A 24,206-nucleotide genomic window follows, 5' to 3' on the forward strand; every position below is an offset into this window, starting at 1 on the left:
CTGTCTTGAGGATAAAAGGAAGCATTTTTCAAAGGCTATATAATCAGTAGATGTTCACCCAAAAGTATCTCTGAAGACAGGACAGGTAGAAGATGAAGAGGAGGACGAGCTGAGAGTTTGTCTGACTTTGAACTTAACACAGTGTCCTGATAATAATATAGCTAACATTACTCTGGACTCAGCAGTGCTTACTTACAGCTATACAAGTGCTTACTCTGTGCACAGTCCTCAGCTTAACAGATTTGGAAACAAAGACACAAAGAGAAATGCAGTACTTGGCCCCAGATCTCACAGGTAGAAGCTATTATCTGTATATATTGTGTGCAAGTGAAATTTTTGAGACATTTAGCTGAGTTTGTATTGTCATTTTTTTTTTTTCTGGTAGTATGTTAAGGGAGTTCTGTGTTGAATTAAGTAACATTTTTAACTACTGTTTCCTGTGAGACACTGTCCCTATCCTAGATAATGCTGATGATCATACCAGTGTGTACAGGTGGGGCCCAGGAACTAATATGAAACTGTGCCTTTTGGTTTGTGGCCATAGCAACCATTTTCAGAAAGCCTGGTGTTTGCCTTTCTGCCTCTCCGAATCATGGTTTGCTCAACTCCTTTGTTCCAGAAGAACCACTCTTTTCCCAGTCGCTACACACCAGGCTGATCTCCAGCTGTTGATTCCCAATGTCCTGTCACATTGGTTCACACTGTTTTCTTTCACTGATGCCATTCTTCTGACCATTAGGCTTTGCGTTGGCCCAGTGAGCTCACTTCCCACAAGTCATGACAACAGCCTATTGTGATCTGTTTCCTACAAGGAACCTGGAGGGTGGGGATCACTCGGCCACATCTACCTTTGTATTCACCACCTCGCCTTGCACATAGTAGGCATTTAATAAATGCTTGTGGGATGAGTCCATGAAGGAGAAATGGTGAGCACTGCCTCAGCTCTGGACACATTCCAGCACTTTCTGGTGGTTGTCTTGTCCTATCATGGCTCACCTGGCTCTGGGGTGATGAAATGATGCAGAAACAGAATGTGACCCGTTTGGTAAACGAGGACCAAGACACAGATGGGACGCTCTAGTTTCCTAGTCACTGCTCTAGAGTCATTACATTTGGTCAGAAACTCCCAAAGTCTGAATTTTTCTTGATTTGATTTCCATATTTCAATCTAAGAGTACCTCTCAGGCAGATCTTGAGACTGCCTCAGTACCTCCCTGAGTCATGTATCTGTCTGGTCGTCAGCATTCCGCAAACAGGAAGTGCTTGATAAATCTTTATGGAACTGAATGAATTGATTGGACATAACCTTGGCAGCCATTAAGTTTACAATATCATCAGTCCTTTGACAACTGTGTTAAGTGGTTTGGACCCATGTGCGTATCTTCTTCCATATGTGTTTGCAAGACATGGCCATAAGCTAGAGCTTCTGGATCAGGCCCCCAAAATGTTTGCGGATACTCATTGTCTGCTAAATTGGAAGGTTCCTCAGACGATATCCTCTGTTATAGTCTCAGCACAACCGATTTACAGATTTAACAAGATGGTACCTGTCACCAGGGATGGGGAACAATTGGCCAGGACCTGTCCCTCTGACGCAAGCTTCCGCTCAGCCTTGTCTTTAGGATCTTCGAGAACATTCATCAGTGTCTGTGTGCCCTTGCAGCTAGCGGGGCCTGGGAGCCCATGGTGGTCTGTGCGGTCGCTGCTGCTGCAAGCTGGGGAGACTTGGCACTGGGTCCTGAAGAGGTTAACCGTGGGGGGACGGCGCTGATCCAGACTCCAGTCCCGGTTCTGCCATTTGGGGGTCGTGTGGCCTTAGACACGCTAAGCTGCTGCTCTGTCACCTCTGAACGTCGACTAACGACAGTATCCAGCTTACCTACTTCACAGGCCACTGTGAAAACCAAAATAAAAATGACAGCATGCATGTGAAAGCTTAGAGTCCTATGGAAAAGTAAGTCGTGTTAGGTTAATGATGCTGTTCAAACTTTTTTTTAGTTGATGGGCCACATAGATCAAGACTCTGGCTTCAGTGAAGACTTCAAGCTGCCTCGACATGATGCCCGGAGTTCTCCACTGAGGGTGCTGCAAGACACAGCAAGACTCTGCCAGGACTTGCCGGTGACAGAGTGGACATATTCCTGTGTTCTCACAGCAGGTTGGAGATCGTGGCCCGGCCTCTGTGCCAGGGATTGGGGGAAAAAGTTATGTTGCTGTCTGGGCAGAAGCTGATTTTCTTACTAAGAAATCTGGCACCAGACGTGTGCCACCAGGACTGAGTTCTGTGATGTCTTCCCAGCTTGGCAGACTCCTTGTCGCCCTGGGGCTCTGGGACCACAGTATGTGGTGCTATGGACTGGCTTAGGTTCAGCAGGAGCTGATGGGAAAGGTGCCTTGGGAAGATGGGCCAGGTCACAGAAAGAAGGGCAAGCACTGGCTAGTGGTAGTGGGGATGAGGCTCGAGGACTCCAAGCACTCTGAGAAAACACAGCAACCTATTGTTTTGGTATTGGGTCTGGGAGTGCACTTCATGTAATGGCCACACATAGTACTGTGACCAGTTCCAAGATCAACTACAGATGTGAATTCAGAGCAGGACACAGTGCATTTTCCCAAGTAAGGAGGGTGACAGACACATATCTTCTCAGCCCAAGGAGGCTTCTACGAGAGAATAAAGGTCCATGTGACAAATGGGCCCAATTTCCAACCCCTCACCTAATTGTACAAGTAAATTAAGAATTCTCCCATCAGATGGGGCACCTGGGTGGCTCAGTCAGTTAAGTGTCCGACTTTGGCTCTGGTCATGATCTTACGGCTTGTGGGTTCAAGCCCCGTGTCGGGCTCTGTGCTGACAGCTCAGAGCCTGGAGCCTGCTTTGGATTCTGTGTCTCCCTCTCTCTCTGCTCTTCTCACACTTGTGCTCTCTCTCTGTCTCTCAAAAATAAATAAAAACATTTTAAAAATTAAAAAAAAAAAAAGAATTTTCCCACCAGAGCAGAGGTATACAGAGAGAGCAGGTTCTGGAAGTAATGTGGGTCCTAGTCACAGTTTGAGGAAGGTGTCACTTTCACAGTTACAGAGCAGAGCCAGAGTCTCTGGGCCAGAATGTGAGCAAGTCATTTCTACTACCTGCACGTCAAGAATATAGCTTCTTTCTTCATGGGTTGTTACTGGACACACAGGACTCTAACTGCCTTAAAGAAGGGGCCACGGTAATTCTCCCCACATGAATCTCACTCTTGTGCCTAGAACTTTCCCTGCCTTTCTGGAGAAAACCAGTTTGGTGTCAAATTAATCTGGACAGACTGTGCTGAAGGCCTAAGAAAGGCAGACATAAAAGGGTAAGAATAAGGGTACAAATTCAATACCATGGCCCGAGAGGCAGGCAGGGCTGCCAAAGGAGAGGCAAGAATTTCGTACATGCCAAGGACTTGAAGTCAGAAATAGAAGAGTTGGGGCATGATGTGAAGGAAAGGTGAGCTGAGGCAGGAGGAAGTGTGGGCTTGCCCTCTGACCACAGGCCTTGGCTCATTCAGGGGCCTCAAAAGCCCTGAATGCACAAACAATGGCCCACCGGTACTGGAGAGGGTCTCCCTTCTCTGCTCACAGCCTTCCCTGCTCTTGGCAGCATCAGTATCTACCTGGCTCTGAGCTTGGCATTCAGAGCCTTGCCCTGTGGCCACAGCCGGCCTCTCCAGCTTCACCCCCACCCCAAACAGGCTGAGCCCCTCAGCCAGGGCCTGTGCTAGAAGGTCCTCCGCCCTCCCTCCCCTCTGTGCTCGGAACATCCACCTGCCAAGCCCCAGCTCAGTCTCTCTGAGGGAACTCCTGGTGTCCCAGGACCATCTCTGTCCATGTCTCTCCCTGGCCCAACCCTCTGGCCATGGCAGTTCTCTCCAGGCCAAGGGGGCCTGTCACTCAGGTGTGCCTGCCGATCACCCGTGGGGATTATTAAATTACAGGTGTCGGGTCCCCAGTCTGGGTGATCTCGTTCCTGAGCTCCATGGGTGATGGGTGCACGCCCGGGCATGAGGCCCCTCATCTAAACCACTCGTGGGGAGGTTTACCTATGAACCGGGTCCTAATCTGGGTGCTGGAACACAGGTCTGAAGGAACCACATTTCAATTTCTTTCTCAATAATTTGTTTCAAGCTTTCCTGACCCTGGGGCGATGGAAACTCAATTGTCAATTTCAGGGATCCCACCCTCACCTTTGGGCACTCAGCAGCGCCAGCTGAGTTTCCAGAAAGACTGTGTTGGTGACGGCAAAGCTGTTTATTCACTGAGAGAAGCTGACAAATATCCTGGAGCAAAGGTCAGTCCGTCTTTCTTGCTCTGACCTTGCCGCAGCCAGGGTCACAGGCCCAGAGGAGGGACGTGGCGGAGGAGCCGGTGGGCACACACCAGGTCAGTCTGTGGCAGTGGCACCTGGAACCTGGGGGAAGGAAGGGTCGTGATGAGGTCCACTCGGTTTACTTAAAACTGAATGAAGTCTTCTCCCCGAACCTGCTTCCTCTCCTGACTTCTCACCTGTTGTTCAAAATCCTAGAGTCCTCTTTAAGCCTTTCTCTCCTCGCCCTAGAACAGTGTGGAACTTTAGAGGCATTTTGCCTAGTCCTTTATTAAAAAAATTTTTTTTAAGGTTTATTCATTTTTTAGAGACAGAAACAGAGCCTGAGTGGGGGAGGGGCAGAGAGAGAGGGAGACACAGAATCCGAAGCAGGCTCCAGGCTCTGAGCTGTCAGCACAACGCCCGACGCGGGGCTCGAACTCACAAACCCTGAGATCATGACCTGAGGCGAAGTTGGATGCTTAACCAACTGAGCCACCCAGGCACCCCTCACTTTTGAATAACTAGATTATTTTAAAAACCCCAAAAAACTAGATTATGAATTGCCCAGGGCAGGGGCTTTGCCTCATACTTCTTGGTTTCCCCTGCAGGACCTGGCGTTGAGGACTGCGTGATAAAAATCTCAGTCACCTCTTGTGTGTGGTGTATGCTGAGGGAAACTTCAGCAAAATGCAGACATTTCTAGGCAGAAATGTCCACTGAGCCATTATAAGCCCAGAAGAGCCCGGAGACATAAACCGGGAAGGAAATATTTACCATACAGGGTGAGCAAGCCCCAAGAGTAGCCGAAAAACTCTCGGGGGAAAGAAGGGGTGCACCAGCAGGTGCCCCAGAACAATAGGGGAGACAGAACACACTGAGGACCAAAAGTCAGAACCAGACTGAGGCTTTGCTGCAGCAGGAGGTGACCCAGCGCCTGTGGCCACGGGCCCAGGTCACCTCTGGCAAACACACAGGTGCGCCTCTGCTCCCGATGGGATTTCCTGGGCTCTCCAGTGACCCCTGCCCTTCCCGGGGCTGGGAAGTGTGGTGGTCCCTGCTCAGCGGCCTCCTGTTCCATATGGGACTCCAGCCTGGCTCCCCAGCTTTCCTGCTCCGGCTGTGGCTGGCCACTCTCCTCCCGTCCCTGTTCCTTCACCTCTGGGCAGGGTCCGCTGCCATGGGGGGCAGCTGGACAGTCAGGTGATGGAGGGGCAGTTAGGCCCAGTACCAGTCACTGTCCTCTCCCTGCAGATCCCATCCCGCTCCAAAGGCGGGGAGACACCAGCACGTGGGGGTTCAGAGACACACCACGGGCCCAAACTCTTCACCAGGCCCAGGGCCTCCCAGTCCCTATAGGGTCTTCAGATTCATCCTCTCATCTGATCTTCCCCCAAACCTTGTAAAGTGGGGGTGCACTGGAGGACATTCCAGCCATGCATCAGATGAGAAAAACGAGGCAGGAGGTGCCAAACATTCCACCAAGCGGGAGCCGGGACTGGGGTCTCCCACCTTCTGGCCCAGCACTTAGGGCAGGGGCAGGGAGAAGGCGTGGTGGGCTCAGCCTGGATTCCCTGGGGGGGGGGGGTGAGTGGGGGCTTAAGTACCATCACCCTAAGTGACAAGTGGCCTTTTGGCGCTGGGAGGGATGAAGCAGTGTAGGCTGTCTCCTTATGTTACAAAAGAAAGGGCCCAGGAGGTCTTGAGCTGCTCTGGGCCACAGGTTCCTGGAGCGCAGAGTGGTGGGGGACTCTTACTCCAGGCTGGAATGAGCCGCATTGCACACTCAGTGTGTGGAACAGTCAGGACCCATGCTTTTGTCCTCTGGTGACTGGGCCACAGATCGGATCCCATTTGTGCAAGGTTGTGGGGCCCTTCTGCAGATCCCTTCGTTTTCATTCATGAGCACTACAAGCACAGTATTCCCAGCCTGCCCGGGTTCACATCCCAGCTCCCTGTGTGCAAAGGGGACATCCCTATGCCACTGCCTAGGGTTTTTTGTTTGTTTTTTTTTTTTTTTAATGTTTTTATTTTTGAGAGAGAGAGAGAGATAGAATACTAGCAAGGGAGGGACAGAGATAGAGAGGGAGGCACAGAATCCAAAGCAGGCTCCAGGCTCTGGGCTGTCAGCACAGAGCCTGATGCAGGGCTTGAACTCATGAACTGCGAGATCATGACCTGAGCCGAAGTCAGACGTTTAGCTGACTGAGCCCCCAGGCACCCCGTAATGAGGTGATACACATAAAGTCTTTAACTGAATAGCGCCTGGCCACAGTAAGTCCCCACAATATCGGTTGGTGTTATTATACACTTATTCTAGAGTTAGAAGAATGGGCTGTAGAATTGTTTGGCTATGCAAGTGTAGGTGTCTGCCTGCATACCCCCGTCTGGTCCGGAGGCCTCAGGAGGAAGGTGTTGCAAGGTCTGCTCTGTGGTTTAACTGACCTGGATAGAACCTCCTTGGTCCCTTCTCCAAGGGTGGACCAGGAGGCCCTCACCTGCTCTGCATCCTGGCAGGGAAATGTCATCAGCGGCTGACTCTGCTCTCTGACCCTTGGCCCTGAATCACCAAAGAACTGAACACCCCAGGGAGGCTGGTCCCTGCCCACTGGCTGATCACTGAGAACAGGTGGGTCCTGAAGGCTGGGCCAGACTTATTTTTGGGGAGGCGAAGCAAATCCAAGCCGAGATGTTGGAGAGAATTAGAGAAAACACCCCCATCTCAGCTCCCATCTGCCAGGCTGGGGCTGGGCACGGCACGACACGAAAGCAGAGCAAGGGGGACTTGACTCAAAGCAAAATGACCAACCAAGAGGCTGGGAAAAGAGGCGGGTTCAGATCGGAGCCAGGAGCTCCTGGTGGGGTCAGCAGGGTGTTCGGGAGGCTCGGGCTTCTCTCTATGAAGGTTTGGGGACCAGAGGGGCCCGGGACATGGGCAGAGGACAGTGGGTTTGGTGACCTGAGCAGAGGGCATCTGTTCCTGTCCCTCTCCCGGGGCAGTGAGGCTGGTGCCCCCTGGGCAGCTGAGCCCTGGGCAGGCTCAGGGCCAGTGCGGCCTCTCTGGGCGGGGTTCTCCAGTGCAAGGCATGTGAGCACAGGCTAGGGGTGGGGCCGTCAAGTTAGGACCAGCAGATATGTGTTGCTGCCTCTCCCTGGCCACACCAAGGCTTCGGCACCTTCTTCCCCACCCATCCATTCCTCTCCAGCTTCAGTCCTTTACACTGAAGTGGACTTTTAAAAATAGGTAAAGCACATGGTACACAGTGGAAAGTTCCCTGTCCTGCCCCGCCCCACCTTCCCCTCCTCGGAGCAACATCTGTGTCCTTACTGGGATGATGCATGGGTATGCTAGCATAGAAGTTAATATTCTCCCTTTCTGGCTTTTTCTGGTGGCAGAGATTCCTCTGAGAGTCTGAAAAAAACTCACTGAAATAGGGTATACACACACACACACACACACACACACACATTAGTGTGCAATTTCAGGGGATTATAACACACTCTTGTGGCCCTTTTGATCCTACTCAGCAAGGGATTCTGGTTGTGACGTGTCTGGGTCTGATCCACATTTTCTCTCCTTAACACTGTTACCCCACATACACACTTCCCCTGCCTGCCAGGATTTGACAAGATTTCAACAAAGGAGAGCTTCTAAGGCCTTGATGGAGCAGCTTAAGCAAGCAAGCCGTTCAGTGCCTTCTTTAAAAAACTCCCTGTTATACTGAGGCCCAAATAAAATCTAAACTCTTAGAATGGCTTGGGAGGCCCTCTACTCGTGGTGTCCCTGAACGTCCCTCCTGGTCCCCTCCAGCCACGATCGCCCTCTGACCACACAGCTCTGGCCACACCGACCTTTCTGTCACACCCAGGTCTCACCTCAGGGTCTTTGCTTAAGCTGCTCCCTGTGCTAGGAAAACCATTTCCCCTGTTGGCTGCAGTGCTGGTTCCTTCTGGTGTCCCTCCCCAGCCACTCTCGTGTGTGCCCCACTCTCGGCACCCCTTCTGGAGGGCACCATCCCATTTCATTTTCCTCGGTGCGCTTACTCTTCTGAAGCTGTCTGACTTCTGTAGCCATCTACCGCCCCTGCCACCAGGACACGAGCTCTGGGAAGTCAGAGCCCTGCGTGTCCCACCTCTAGTGCCCAGAAGGGGGCACTCAGTAAATGTCTCTGCATTGACTAAAGAATCTTGGTGGAGATCAGATATGAATCGAGACTCAACTCTCCATCCCATCAAAGTAGCTCCAGGCCATCCTGGCTCCCGCTCTAGGCAAAGTTCCTGCCTCTCCCTCATTTCTCTATTCCCAGATGTCCTACCCTTTTCCCAGATCTCTGGGGCCCCTCCTTCCCAATCAGCATCTAACAAAAACTCTTTTGTGATTTTATGCCCGGGGGATTTAATCTGAGTCAATTTGGCATCGCCAGCCCTGGCTCAGCTGAGTCCAAAGGTCTGATCAGTGTTTCCAGCGGACTAGCCAGCAACTCTGTCGTCTGAGGGCTCTGAGCTCCACCCCAGTGGGACCAAGGGTACTGATGAGGCCGGTCCTCGCCTCGCTCACTGAGCTGCCATTCCTGGGCCAATAAACGAAGCCCGAACAAGTGAGAAAAGCAAAGGCTATTGATTCAAGAGCTTGCTACAGCAAGGGAAGTCAGTCAGCCAAGGTCACTTGCATTTTAAAAGAGACTCCAGGGTAGGTGGAGGGGTGGTAAAGCTTTATTTATAGCAGAGAAATGGGAAAGATTCAGGTACCTGGTGCCTTCTCTGGAGCCTGTTGGCGTGGGGAAGCTGGAAGGCAGGTGACTAGAAGCCAGGCATCCTGTATGACTGGTTGGGGGTGCATATTTGACTCTCTGGCTGGTCCTAAGTTGCAGAGTGGACAAAAGTTAGGGAAGTTGTCAGTTCTGGCCATTTTGAGCCAACTATTCCAGAAGTTAGTGGTTAGCTTTCTGAAATGCTCCTAGACATAGTCTGACTTGTTACAAACGGGACCTATGGATTACCTGGGTGGTTTACTGTATTTGAGGAGGTGATTTCCTGGGCGGGTTTCTGCAGGTTGTGGATGTCCGAGGTCTGTTTTTCCATATGGTCTCGCCATTGTCTGTGTGTTCAGTGCAGATCAGTCTTTTGGGGACTCCTCCCTCCTTCCCTTGAACACGGGAACATCCCGGGCCAGTAGAACCGTCAAGTCTTTGATCTCCTCCGTCCTGCAGCTCTCTGGCGAGAGACTTCGCGGTGCAAAGAATGGAGAGAGGTGCAGTGAGAGGGGCAGGAAGGCCTGGCGGTGAGGCACACGCACCCACGAGTCGTGTGTTGGGTTCAACGCAGGGATTCTGAGTTGAGAAGGTTTTATGAAAGGTGTGGGGTTTCAGGAGTGGGATTGCTACAGATGGAAACTGGGGAGAGAGAGGGGGGACACTCTTGGAAGGGAATACGATGAGGCAGGGGGCAGGTGGAGAGACCTTAGGTTAGTCACTTCCTTTGAGTCTTAATTCTTCACTGTGTACAGCCTCTGTGAGGCAAACATGGTGTGCATGAAGGTGCTGTGAGCTGTGAAGGTTTCAGCATGAGGGAAGGCTGTGGGAAACACCTGGAAAGGGCCTCTCTCATCAGAATAAGGAGGCTGAATGTACCTAGACAGTGATAATAATAATGCCAGCAGTGGGGCGCCTGGCTAGCCCAGTCGTAACACATGTGACTCTTAATCTCAGGGTCATGAGTTCAAGCCCCACGTTGGGCATGGAGCCTACCTAAAAAATCAGACAAACAACCAAGCACTTACTGAGTTGGAGTCACTGCTCTAAGCCTGCAGAGAACCCCGGCAACAGTCCCATGAGGCAGTTACTATTATTATCTCCATATTACAGGTGAGATACCTGAGGCACAGAGCAGCTAAGGAGTTTGCCCTGAGTCACACAGTGTCAGAGGGGAGAGAATGCTTAGATTGCGTGCTTTGCACAAATCAGCAGCAGCTGTGTACCCTCAAACGCTGCCTCCTGATTCAAGGTCTTTGTCCTCGGATGTGTGTCCCAATGCATCATCATCAATCAGCTATAATAAAAGTCAGCTTTCACTAAATACCAGGCATGGTGCTAAGCATTTGCATTAACTCACTTATTTAAAAAAAAAATTAATTTTTTTTTTAATGTTTATTTATTTTTGAGAGAGAGAGACAGAGTGTGAGCAGGGGAGGGCAGAGAGAGAGGGAAACACAGAATCTGAATCAGGTTTCAGGCTCTGCACTGTCAGCACAGAGCCTGACATGGGGCTTGAACTCACGTACTGTGAGATCATGACCTGAGCCAAAGCCGGGCACTTAACTGACTGAGCCACCGAGGTGCCCCTTTAAAAAAATTGTTTTAAGTTTATTTATTTTGAAAGGGGGGGGGAGGGACAGAGAAAGAGAGAATCCCAAGTAGGCTCTGCACCTGCCAGTGCAGAACCCGACGTGGGGATTGAACTCATGAACCATGGGATAATACCCTGAGCTGAAATCCAGAGTTGGAAGGTTAACTGACTGAGGCACCCAGGTGCCCCTGTACTAACTCATTTAATCTTTGTACCAGCCCTCTGAGGTAAGGAACTGTGATTATCGTTTCCACTTTACGGAGGAGAAAACCAAGGAGTTGCGTGGCATAGCCCATGCCTCTGACTTTGGAGTCTGCACGCCCACCACTACCACACGGCCTCTCTTCAATAAGCAAGGGCTGGGACTACTCATCACTCAAGCCCTGATCCACACGGTGGTCTGTGCCTAGGAGCCAACTCCACATCAGTGGTTCTTGCCTTTCTCGATCACAGACCCCTTTAACACTCGCCCCAGGAAAATGTGTGCATGCACACACACTCACACCCCTTAAGAAATTCACAGACACCACCCCCCCCTCAAGCCTTTCCATGGCAAGTGGGTGATGGGAAAGACTTCTGGGGTGAGTGTTTCAGCCGGGGGATATTCTCCAGTCTGGAACAAAAGGGCATGGCTTTGAATTTTAAGAGATTTACTTTATTGAAAGAGTGAAAAGTCAGGGGCGCCTGGGTGGCTCAGTTGGTTAAGCACTCTTCATTTGGGCTCAGGTCACGATCTCACCTTGGTGAGACTGAGACCAGCATTGGGATTGTCTCTCCTTCTCCCTCTTCCTCTGCCCCTCCCCTACTCACACACATGCGTGCACACACTCTCTCTCCCTCTCAAAATAAAATAAACAAACATAAAAATTAAAAAATAAAATTCCAAGGGTGCCAGTCGGCGCGGAGCCTGCTTGGGATTCTGTCTCTCCTCTCTGCCCCTCCCCCACTTGTGCTCACTCTCTCTCTCTCTCAAAATAAATAAACTTAAAAAATAAAAAAGTAAATACATAAAATTCCATAGCTACTTTTATTTACTTCACTAGTGAACAGAACAAAAAGCAGTCCATCCTGAGAATCCCCATCTTTGGATCAATTTAATTACCCACTTCTCTCACACATCTAGCCAGCTGAACACTGCTGGAAGAAATCTCATAATTCTGCCGATTTATGCCAATGCACATTTATGGGGTCTAATCCCAGCTGGGTCTTTAACACTACTTGGCAGCTCTTGTACCAGATAAACACTCACACCCTTTCTCACGATGGCCACTCCAACCCTTCTGTAATGATTCTTTGAGCTTTAAAAGTTTTCATGTGTTAGAAACATAATTGCACAAATTTTAATTCATAACCTCCAGGATTTTTATCCAGTTTCTCCATGTACTTGGGCTCTTGACCCTTTATTTTTTGGATAATTATTTATTTAGAGGCTACCATACCTGGCATTGGGCTGGGCTCTAGGACCCGACTATGGTCTCTGTTCCCACGAACTTTACAGCCCAGAGAAAAAGACTATCATTCCACAAATAATTACAAGTATGGTGAGGGACACTAAATGTGTTGATGTGGGGATTTCAGGAAGGCCTCCCTGAAGTGGTGGCCTTTCAAGCTGAGTCCTGAAGGATGATATGTCAGTTTGGAATGCTTTGGGCTGCACACAACAGAAAATCTGACCGACAGTGAAACCATAAGGATGTTTATTATTTCCTTAAGAAGTCTAGCAAAGGGGCGCCTGGGTGGCTCAAGTCAATTAAGTGTCTGACTTTGACTCAGATCATGATCTCATGGTCCGTGGGCTCAAGCCCCACATCGCGCTCTGTGCTGACAGCTCAGAGCCTTGAGCCTGGTTTAGATTCTGTGTCTTCCCACCTCTCTCTCTGCCCTCCATGCTCACTCTCTCCCTCTCTCAAAAATAAACATAAAAAAAAAAAAAGAAATCAGAGCCCTTTATAAAAAAGAAGAAGAAGAAGAAGAAGAAGAAGAAGAAGAAGAAGAAGAAGAAAAAGAAGAAGAAGAAGGTCTAGAAGCAAAGAGTTTCAGGGCTTTTAGATAGCTCAACAATATCAATATCAATATCACTGATATCCCTACAAATTTCTTAGCTTTTCCCTCAGTCATAAAAAGGTTGCCATAGATTCAAGCGTGACTTACACAACATCACTCTGAAGCACAAAGAGAAAGGGTTCTGGTCCCCCAGCAGCTCTCTTTCAGAAGGGCACAAGAATTCACCCACAAATTCCCAGGAGTTTTTCTCTTTTTTCCCCCCAAAAGTGGGTCATATGCCCACCTCAGGCATAGAAAAAGGGGGTTACCATGACTCACTTAGTCCAACCAGGATCAATCCCGTAGCACAGTGAGGATCCTACCTTCTCTGAAGATATTGCTGCTTATCGGACTCCTCAAATGAGGATTAAAGGGTTTACCAATTCTGGATATGGACACCTAGATAATTCAAATAAAATTAACCTTCATACCAATAAAACTTAAACTTTTAAAAAGTCATCTTTTTTTTTAAATTTTTTTTCAACGTTTATTTATTTTTGAGACAGAGAGAGACAGAGCATGAACAGAGGAGGGGCAGAGAGAGAGAGAGACACAGAATCTGAAACAGGCTGCAGGTTCTGAGTGGTCAGCAGAGCCCGACGCAGGGCTCGAACTCACGGGCCGTCAGATCATGACCTGAGCCGAAGTCGGACGCTTAACCCACCAAGCCACCCAGGCGCCCCTAAAAAGTCATCTTAAAAGCATCAGTGGGGTGTCTAAGTGGCTCGGTCGGTTAAGTGTCGACTCTTGGTTTCAGCTCAGGTCATGATCTCATGGTTTGTGAGTTCAGACCTGCGTTGGGCTCCAGGCTAACAATGCAGAGACTGCTTGGGATTCTCTCTCCTTCTCTCTGCCTCTCCCCTGCTTGCGCTCTCGCTCTCTCTCTCTCTCTCTCTCAAAATAAATAAACTTAAAAAAAAAAAAGCATCAGAGAAGTAACAAGATTTGAGGAATTGCTGAATTGTGATGCTGAGATACTGAAGAGGGGAAAGTGGAGAAGTGAAGTCTCTTCTGAAGGTTGCTTATGCCCTGGGGCTTTGTTCTGGAAAAGGCTGAACTGCAATTGTGGCTGCATGGAGGGGCTAGGGTGAAAATTTCAAAGTCAGGTGGTTCTGGATTGCTAGTGCCCTCAAGAGCTGGTAAATAATAAGTTCTTTTTAGAGAAAGACACTATTATCTTGAACCTCAAGGTATTTCTATAAATAACTTTCAAAAACAATGTCCAGTACACAAAGATAACCCAAGGACATCAGACAGCATGAATAAGAACAGTAGGTACAACAGGTCATAGTAGTAGACTCATAGGGTCTCCAGATATTGAAATGATCAGCACAGATTACAAAACAATAAAATCCAAGAATGGAAAATTTGGCTGGGAAATAGAAACTTTAAAAAATGATATTACAAATCTTAAACAGGGGGAACAATGTAAATTCTGGAACTTAAAACTACAATAACCAAAATTAAGAACTGAAAGAATTTTACCAGCAGATTAGAAATAGTAAAGGAAAAATTAATGAACTGGAATACAGGTCAGAAGGAAATACCAAGAATGATGCATAATGGGGAAAAAAAAAAGGAAATGCAGAGGGGCGGGTAAGAGACATGATATCACAATGAAAAGATCTAAGCAGAGTCCGAAAGGAAAGGAAAGAATGGACATAGGCAATAATTGATGAAATAATGGCTCAAAAATTTCCAGAGTTGATGAAACACATTAAATCATACATTTAAGAATCCAACAAATCCTAAGCAGGATAAATACAAAATTCACTGCCTTACACATTAGTGAAACTGCAGAAAACCAAAGACAAGGAGAAAATAGTAAAAGTGGTCAGAATAAAACACAAATTACCTTTAAAGGTCACAACAGGGGTGCCTTGGTGGCTCAGTAGATTAAGCATTCAACTTCAGCTCAGGTTATGATCTCATGGTCTGTGAGTTAGAGCCCTGTGTTGGGCGTGAAGCCCGCTTCGGATTCTCTCTCTCTCACTCTCTCTCTCTGCCCCTCCCCTGCTTGCTCTCTCTCTTACAAAAATAAATAAACATTTAAAAAAATTAAAAGCCACAACATTCAAAGGACCCACACTTCTTGATTTCAAAGCTTACTCCAAAGCTACAGGAATCAATACAGTGTGGTAATGGCATAAGGGTAAACAGACAGGTCAGTGGAATAGAATTCAGAGTCCAGAATAAAACCTCACATTTATGGTCAATTGATTTTCAACATGGTGCCAAAAATTCAATAGGGACAAAAGTCTTTTCAATAAACAATTCTGGGACAATTGTATATCCACATACAAATAAATAAAAGTGGACCCCTACCTCATGTGATATATAAAAATCAGCTCTAAATGGGACAAAGACCTAAAAATATAAAATTCTTAGAAGAAAACGATCACAGGAATAAATCTTTGTGACCTCAGGTTAGGCAATGGTTTTCTAGATATAACACCAAAAGCATAAACAACTAAAGAAAAAATAGATTAGACTACATGAAATTTAAAACTTTTGTGCTTCGAAGGATACCATCAAGAAAGTGAAAACACAAGGGCACCTGGCTGGCTCAGTTAGGTAGAACATGCAACTCTTGATCTTGGGGTCATGAGTTCGAGCCCCACATTGAGGGTAGAGTTTACTTAAAACAAATAAGTGAAAAGACAATCCACAGAGTAGGAGAAAATGTTTGCAAATCATATATATGATAAAGGACTTTTAATGAGAATACATAAAGAACTCTTACAATTCAGTAGTAAAAAGACAAATAACCAGTTAAGTAATGGGCAAAGGATTTGAACAGACATTAATCCAAAGAAGACACACAGGGGCCCCTGGGTGGCTCAGTGGGTTGAGCATCTGAGTCTTGATTTCAGCTCAGGTCATGATCTCATGGTCCTGAGACCAAGCACTGTGTCGGGCTCCACGCTGGCAGCACGGAGCCTGCTTGGGATTTTTTTCTCTCCCTCTCTCTGCCCCTCCCCTGCTCGTGCTGTCTCTCTCAAAATAAATAAAGAAACGTTAAAACAATTAAAACAAAAAACAAAGAAGACATACAAATGGCGAATAAACACTTGGAAAGATGCTCAACATCCATCATTAGCCAGTAGGGAAATGCAAATCAAAACTACAATGAAAAGTACTTCATCTCACACCCACCAGAATGCTAAAATAAAAAAAGACAGTTAATAGCGAGGTTGATGAGGATGTGGAAATCTGGAACCTCACATACTGCTGCTGGGAATGTAAAACAGTACAGTCACTTTGGAAAACAATTTGGTAGTTCCTCAAAGGTTAAACATAGGATCACTGTATGACCCCAAAATTCTGCCCCTAGGTATGACCCAAGAGAAATGATAACATTTGTTCCATAAAAACTTGTACATGAATATTCATGGTGGAATAATAGAAAAAAAAATGGAACTGAAACGTCCATTAGCCAATGAATGGATAAAATGTGTTATACCCACACAACGGAGTACTATTCAGCCATAAAAAGGAACGAAGTGCTGATATATGCTACAATATGGATGGACTTTGAAAATACGCTAAGTAAAAGGAGGTAGACAATGAAGGCAACATATTGAATGATTCCTTTTACGTGGAATTGACAGAATAGGAAAAGATCTATAAGGACAGAAAGTAGATTAATGGTCACTGAGGGGTGACAGGCAGGGGCTGGGGGGTAGATAGGGGGAATGAAGGTGACATCTAAATGATAAAGGGTCTGTTTCTGGGATGATAAAAATGTTCTAAAATTTGTGGCAATGGTTGCACAACTTTTGTGAATATACTAAAAACCCACTTAGGGACACCTGGGTGGCTCAGTTGGTTAAGTATCCGACTTTGGCTCAGGTCACGATCTCACAGTTTGTGAGTTCGAGCCCCGCATCGGGCTCTGTGCTGACAGCTTAGAGCCTGGAGCCTGCTTCGAATTCTGTGTCTCCCTCTCTCTCTGCCCCTCCCCCACTCATGCTCTGTCTCTCTCTTTCCTTTAAAAATAATAAAAACATTTTAAAAAATTAAAAAACGCATTTAATTGTATACTTTATTTATTTATTTATTTTACTTTTTTTTAATTTTACATTCAATGTGGGGCTCGCACTCACAATCCTGAGATCAAGAGCTGCATGTTCTACCAACTGAGCCAGTCAGGCACTCCTAGCTGTATACTTTAAATGAGTGAGTTATATGATAAGCAAATTACATCCCAGTGAGGGAGGGAGGGAGGGAGGGAGAGAGAGAAAAAGAAAGAAAGAAAGAAAGAGAGAGAGAGAGAGAGAGAGAAAGAGAGAGAGAGAGAGAGAGAGAGAAAGAAAGAAAGAAAGAAAGAAAGAAAGAAAGAAAGAAAGAAAGAAAGAAAGAAATGGAGAGAGACTGTGTGAGCAGGGGAGGGGCAGAGAGAGAGGGAGACACAGAATCCAAAACAGGTTCCAGGCTCTAAGCTGTCAGCACAGAGCCTGATATAGGGCTCAAACTCACAAACTGTGAGATCATGACCTGAGCTGAAGTCAGATGCTCAACCAACTGAGCCACCCAGGTGTCCCAGGACTTTTTTTTTTTTTTTTTTTTAGATCCAACTGTTATGCTCTTTACTAAAGATAAAGATACTTCATAATTATAAAAAGGTTCAATGGTTTAAGAAACAAAAAGTTCAAGGGTTCAATTTACCAGGAATATATAATAATTCTAATTTTTTTGTACCCAATAACATGATCTCAATGTATTTAAAGCAAAAACTAAAGTAAACAAATACCTGATCATAGTAGAGATTTTCACATACTCTTTCAATAGATAAGAAAATCAGTAAAGATTTAGAAGATTTGAATAATATTATTAACTATATGTACCAAACAAATATATAGAATACTGTATCTGAAAAACTGCAAAAATACACATTCTTTTCAAACACACACAAAGTATTTATAATTGACCATATACTAAGCCATAAAGCGAGTTTCAACAAATCCAAAGGGTTAAAATCATCCAGAGTTCATTTGTTAGGCGCGACACAATTATGTTAGACATCAGAAACAAAAGGACAGCTAAAAAACCCCAGATGTTTGGAAATAAAATAATATGCTTCTAAATAACTCATGAATCAAAGAAGAAATCAGAATTAAATTACAAAGCCTGAAATAAAAGAATTAAAAAATATTACATATCAAAGGTTGTGGGTTACAAGCTATTGATGGAAATTTATAACCTTACATAGTTAAATCAGAAAAGAAGAAAATTTGAAAATTAATGAACTTAGATGCACCAAAAAGTACAAAAACAGCAAGTTAAACTTGATGAACTTAGAAATAAGGGAATAATAAAGATAATTGAAAGCATACATTACACACAATAGAATAAAAATAAAATAATTTGGTACTATGAGAAGACTAATGAAACTGATCAACCTTTGGTCAAATGAAAAAGAAAAGGGAGAGAGAGAGAAAGAGAGAGAGAGAGAGAGAAGACACAAATGAACCCTGTAAGGAATGAAAATGAAAAACAGGGCATTACTATAGTCCCTGCAGACCTTCAGAAGAAACCAAGAGGATATTAGGAACTTGACACTAAAGCACTGGAAAATTTTTATGGAATGGATACATCCCCAAGGGGGAAAAAGACAGTTTATAAAATACTCAAGGAAAAAATAGGAATTCTGAAAAGACCAGTAACTTAAATGAATTTACACACCAGTTTAAAATTTTCCCTGTCCCACATGGCTTCCTCAGCAACTTCTATCAAACTATCAAATATTTACAGAAGACAATGAGGTCAGTATTGTGCAAACCCTTTCAGAGAAAAGTAGTAATTACTTTCGCCAACTTATTTTGAGCCTAATACAATATATTGTAAATATATTTTTACATTTAATATTTATATAAAAGTAATATTAATTTTTGTATAAAATATAAAATATATTTTTAAAATTTTTGAAGAAAGGGAAGATGGAATAGGAGGACCCTGAGCTCACCTGTTCCACGGATTCAACTAGATAATGCACCAGTTTAAATAATGTAAAACTTTCTATATATTACTATGTTTTGACATTCTGGAAGAATCTTTTCCGGCTTGGGAGAGACAATTCTTCTTCTTCTTCTCTTTAATGTTTATTTTTGAAAGAGCGTGAGCAGGGGAGAGTCAGAAAGAGAAGGAGACAGAGAATCCCAAGGAGGCCCTATGCTGTCAGCACAGAGGCCGACCGTGACCTGAGCTGAAATCAAGAGTCAGATGCTTAACCCACTGACCACCCAGGCGCCCTGAGAGACAATTCTTAAGAGATGGCCCAGCTGAGAGCATCATCCAGAGCCGTCCCTCCTCTGTCCTGCCCTTTTCACTCCAGGAGGCAATACTCAGAGGAGGCCTTAATCATCCCAGGGCTAGGTGCCAGGCAGCTAGGGACCAGCCCTCTAATCCAAAGCTGGCCAAAATTATTCCAACTAGTCAGTTCTAAACCCTTCCCTGCCTTGCCTTTTCCCCAGAAACCCCAATAAAGTCTGTGGCCTAAACCTTCTCACATCCCTTCTGCCTCCTGACTTTGGTGTCTTTCCAATGTGAAAGTTTTTTTGTTTTTTGTTTTTTTTAATCTACAAAAATGGCTTTGTGTCTCCTGTTTCTAGGACCTGTGAGGTCCCCCTGCCCCCGTTCTGTCTCTTCTGTGGCTGCATCTAACCGACCACCTCATAAAAACCACGAAATATGTCATCTTGTTACTAAAAACTGATAAAGGCAGTATGAGGAAGATAAATACAGGTAAATCCCATTCATGAACAATAATACAAAAATTCTAAAAAATACAGTAGGAAGTTGAATCCAGCAATATATAAAAACGAATGACACATCATGTCCAAGTTGTGTTTATTATTATTTTAGTAATACAAGCTAAGTTTAACTTAAAAAAAAATCAATTAATGAATTTACCATATTAACAAACCAAACAAGAAAAATCATGCATCCTCCCCATAGCTGCAGGGAAAATATTTAATACAATTTGACATATATTTATGATACAAAACTCTTAGTGAGTGTGCCTGGCTGGCTCAGTTGGTAGAGCATCCAACTCTTGATCTCAGGGTTGAGTTTGAGCCCCATACTGGGGCTAGAAATTACTTTAAAAATTTTTAAAAACAAACCAAAACAAAACTCTTAGCAAACTAGGAATAAAAGGGGACTTTTAAAATAATTTTTTAGGGGCGCCTGGGTGGCGCAGTCGGTTAAGCGTCCGACTTCAGCCAGGTCACGATCTCGCGGTCCGTGAGTTCGAGCCCCGCGTCAGGCTCTGGGCTGATGGCTCGGAGCCTGGAGCCTGTTTCCGATTCTGTGTCTCCCTCTCTCTCTGCCCCTCCCCCGTTCATGCTCTGTCTCTCTCTGTCCCAAAAATAAATTAAAAACGTTGGAAAAAAAAAAAATTAAAAAAAAAATAATAATTTTTTATACATTTTAATTTATTTTTGAGAGACAGAGACAGAGCATGAGAGGGGGAGGGGCAGAGGGGGGGTGGACAGAATCTGAAGCGGGCTCCAGGCTCTAGGCTCTGAGCTGTCAGCACAGAATCTGCAGTGGGGCTCAAAACTGAGATCATGACCTAGGCCAAAGGCGGTGCTCAACCGAGTGAGCTACCAAAGTGCCCCAATCTCCCTTTTTTTATGAAGTTAAAAATACCTTAATGTTATATTATATACCCTTATCACATACTGTACCTTACTATGTACATATATACTTATATATACATTTTGTGTACAGAGTTGTGCACATAAGAATATGGCCACTGTATCTTCTGAGTGATTTAAGGGATTTCCAAAGGTTATGTTCACTATGTAACTTTTGCCTTATGTACTGCTTTTAGAACCTAACTTTGGTATAAGGTACAACTCCATTGTTGATGGATTTAAACTTGTTTTTTTTTTTTTAACATTTATTCATTTTTGAGACAGAGCGTGAGCAGGGAAGGGGCAGAGAGAGAGGGAGACACAGAATCTGAAGCAGGCTCCAGGTTCTGAACTGTCAGCACAGGGCCCTATGCAGGGCTCGAACTCACAGACTACAAGACCATGACCTGAGCTGAAGTCGGAAGCTTAACCAACTGAGCCACCCAGGCACCTGCACTGTTGACAGATTTAAGAGCTATTTAGGAGATTTGGTGACTGCCTGGAATAGAAGGGAGAAGGAAAGTGATTCCCAGGTCTCTTGCCTAAACAACTGAATAGATGGTGGTTCTGTTTACTGAGATGGGGCCCACTGGGGTAGGAAGAGTTGGAGGGTAGAGATGGTCGCTTATCTTTCCCAATATTTTATGAAAAACTTCAAAACTGCAGAAAAGTTGACAGACTGTATAGTGAACACCCATATAGCTACCATATAGGTTCTACAACACACTTACTGCTATATTTTCTTTTTTATATCTTCCCACATACCCATAGGAGTTCATTATTGAATAAGCTGAATGTGTGGGATCTAAGAGACTTCCAAGTATCATGTCTTGTAGGCTACTGGTCTAGAGGACAGAAGCACATTCAAAAAGCAGGCTGCACATGCTGCCTCCCCCTCTTCACCTCCCATTCATACTCAGTTCCCTAGAATTAGGCCTTGTAAAAAAACAGGTTGCTTACTTATTTATAATCTCTACACCCAATGTGGGACTTGAACTCACAACTGAAAGATCAAGAGTCACAGGCTCTTCTGACTGACCCAGCCAGGTGCCTCTAGAATGCAGCTTTTAATATCTTCCTTCTTTTTAAAAATTTTATTTATTTATTTATTTATTTATTTATTTAGTCAGTCAGTCAGTCAGTCAGTCGGTCAGTCAGTCATTTTAGAGAGTTGTGCACGCATGCGCATGGGAAGGGCAGAGGGAGAGAGAAAGAGAATCTCAAGCAGGCTCCATGCAGAGCCTGACTCAGGGCTCGATCTCACGATAGTGAGATCATGACCTGAGCAGAAATCAAGAGTCTGATGCTCAACTGACTGAGCCACCCGGGCGCCCCTAACATCTTCCTTCTAAAGATTCTTTCACTAAGGACACCAACCACTGAAGACCCCAAAACTGAACTCATCGTCCTCCTCCTGGAAACCCTGCTGCTCCTCCTCCTGTACATCTTACCTTACAGTTACCCAAATCTCAAATTTAGGGTATCTCTGGCAGCAGGCAGGTTCTTTCACTCTCATCTTTTAAATATCTCTAACAGATGTCCTCTCCCTGTACCATTAAAGCTCTGGATCTCAAAATTTCTCATTTGACTGATATTAATGAGCTACAATTTCAACCTCTGAACTGGTCCCCATCGCTATCCTTTCTCTAGCTTATCTATTCGTCTGTCCATCTAATTTATCTTTTTAAAAAGTCTGTTCACATCACTTTTCTTTTGCAATATTTTACAGTTGCTTATACCCAGATTGGCATGACTTCCATAGTCCTTCAAGATCTGCCAGAAAGTATGACTACCCTTAAATTTATAACCTCCTGCCCAGTTACCCACCCACATCATTTTTACTACTTATTGGCTCTTCAAATATACCAATCACACTTTCTGCTTTATTGCCGCCTCCGCGAAGACCTCCCTGAAAGCTAGGAGACTCCCAGAGAATCCTGAGAATACATCTAATCATTAAATATTCAAGTCTCCACAGAGATAAAAATCCTTGAGGGCGGTGCTTTGGTCTTCTTTATGGCCAGAATACTTAGACTCACCACCTAAGAATACTCTACCTGACACAAAACGGACACTCTGTTTACTTCAGCGGGAACTCTACATACATCCAGTGCTTTGTACACTCTCCACTTCTCTTCCTGCAAAATCCTACCCAAGCTTGAATTCCTTCTTGAAGCCTTCAACGGCCCCAACAAGTAGTTAGGGCTCTGGCTCCTTTATCCACTGCCCTGAGCTTAATAAATTATACTTTAATAGTTTATCTATATAACTAAGTGCCGTAAATGTGAACACTTTCCCTTTTTCTTGGTAACTAACATCAATCCTATCCATGCTTCTGAGCTCAATCCACAACCACCTACCCTGATCCCCAGAGAGTTACTTCTTTTAACTCTCAGCTCACGAAGCCTGCAATCTATTTAGCGCCTGATAGTCTTTCATTACCGCGGCTTACTATCGCGTTCCCGGTTCCCTCCCTGTCCATCCTGTAGACTGTAACCTTGTAGGGGTGGGGAGGGCGATCCTACCTTTCTGACTCGCCCTCCACTACTTGGCGCTGCGCTTTGCAAACGCAGCCGTAAAGCACCTCCGGGAAGCTCACGAAGGGACACAGCCCTTTGGAGACGTCCCTGCCGGCGGACCCGCCCCCTCCCTGATCCCGACCTAGGCGGAGCCACGCGCGGGCGGGGTGAGCGGAGGACTGGGCCCGGCCTCGCCTGGCTCAGGCCCCGGGTCCCAGCGGCTGTCGGGAGGATCTCCGGACATCCGCCGGCCGCTCGCGCAGGCGCGGAGACGTTCTTTGAACACGTGACCCAAGCCCTAGGCCCCAGTTGCCCGCGCAGGAGCAGGACGAGGCGCCGATCTCTCTCGCTGGTTGAGCCTGGTGCTGAAGGACAGGCGAGGGAGCTGCCAAGACGCTGCTTCGTTAGAAACACCCATCCGGCAAAGTAAATAAATAAGAGGCTGGGGAGAACCGAGAGGCAGGTGTCTGTTTGGGAGCTGCTGGGGTTCAGCTTGTTCCTAGTTGGGGCAGGACGGCGGTCCTTGCCTCACCCCCCTCAGTCATAACTGGGACCAGGGAAGTCCCGCTTTCTGGAGACTTGTCCCCACGAGACACGAGTCTTCTTTCCGATCCTTCCAGCTCCTGTTTCTTGGGGGCAGCCTCCGAGGGCTGAAGAGTCCTGCCCCTCCCCTCAGGCGTGGGCGCGATACTCTCCTAACTGGACTTCCGGGTTCCTGCCAGTCTGGCTGCCTACCAGACGCTGCAAAAGGCAGATCTGAACCCTGCTTGAAACCGCCAGTGCCTTCGTGGGCAGAGGTGCCAAGATGCACTTTTAAACCCTTGCAGAGGAGACATTTGTGATGACCTCCTGCTTATCATTCCAGCCACATCTGGAAGGGAGACCACCAAAGCCTCAGGCCCTCTCAGCCTTGGTGCTTCTCTGCCTGAGCTGTCCTGCCTGAGATTTACCTGCCCCCTGCACCTTATACTACTACTCCGACCTCCACCGCACAGAGGCTTTCCCCAGTATATCCATACAGCCCTCAGCCCTACTCCCACCTCGGACCAGGCTATCTGGCAGCCCCCTGCAATACAACTTAACACACCTGTTAGGCTCCTGAGTTATGAGCAACTTGATGGAAGGGGCAGTGTTTTCTGGATGTGTATCCCCCCCACATCTAGCATAGTGCATATCGGTAGGCGTTCAGTAAATGGATATGGAATGAATCAAAGTATGGACTTCAAGAGTGAAGATTTTAAAATGTAGGGCTGGGTTATGGCACTTTGGGGTCTCACCCAAGACATGAAACCATATCTTTTTTGCCTTTAAATGATGATAGCTAGCTGA

General features: G+C 46.1%; 1 protein-coding gene across 1 annotated transcript; it reads right to left on the bottom strand.

Annotated features, from left to right (window-relative positions):
- Positions 1-1,260: 1,260 nt before the first annotated feature.
- LOC109256975 (uncharacterized) lies at positions 1,261-24,050 on the bottom strand. Its single transcript, XM_019432746.2, has 6 exons — positions 24,035-24,050; positions 22,884-23,404; positions 9,331-9,428; positions 9,080-9,190; positions 4,212-4,435; positions 1,261-1,894 (listed from the first exon to the last, which is right to left on the bottom strand). Exons 1-5 carry the CDS (start codon positions 24,048-24,050, stop codon positions 4,357-4,359), a joined length of 825 nt encoding a protein of 274 aa, XP_019288291.1. The 3' UTR covers positions 1,261-1,894; positions 4,212-4,356.
- Between the last annotated feature and the right edge of the window lie 156 nt (positions 24,051-24,206).

This window comes from Panthera pardus, unplaced genomic scaffold (genome assembly GCF_024362965.1).
Source record: "Panthera pardus isolate Hobbes unplaced genomic scaffold, ASM2436296v1 HiC_scaffold_11, whole genome shotgun sequence".
NCBI lineage: Eukaryota > Metazoa > Chordata > Mammalia > Carnivora > Felidae > Panthera > Panthera pardus.

What these genes read in the sequence shown, in the direction of transcription:
- LOC109256975 (XM_019432746.2), bottom strand. An exon ending in GTGGAGGGCGAGTCAGAAAG is followed by an intron (nt 9,429 to 22,883) that starts GTAGGATCGCCC and finishes CTGAACACACAG; the next exon opens with ACAATGGCGAGACCATATGG. An exon ending in GGCTCCAGAGAAGGCACCAG is followed by an intron (nt 4,436 to 9,079) that starts GTACCTGAATCT and finishes TCCTTCCCCCAG; the next exon opens with GTTCCAGGTGCCACTGCCAC.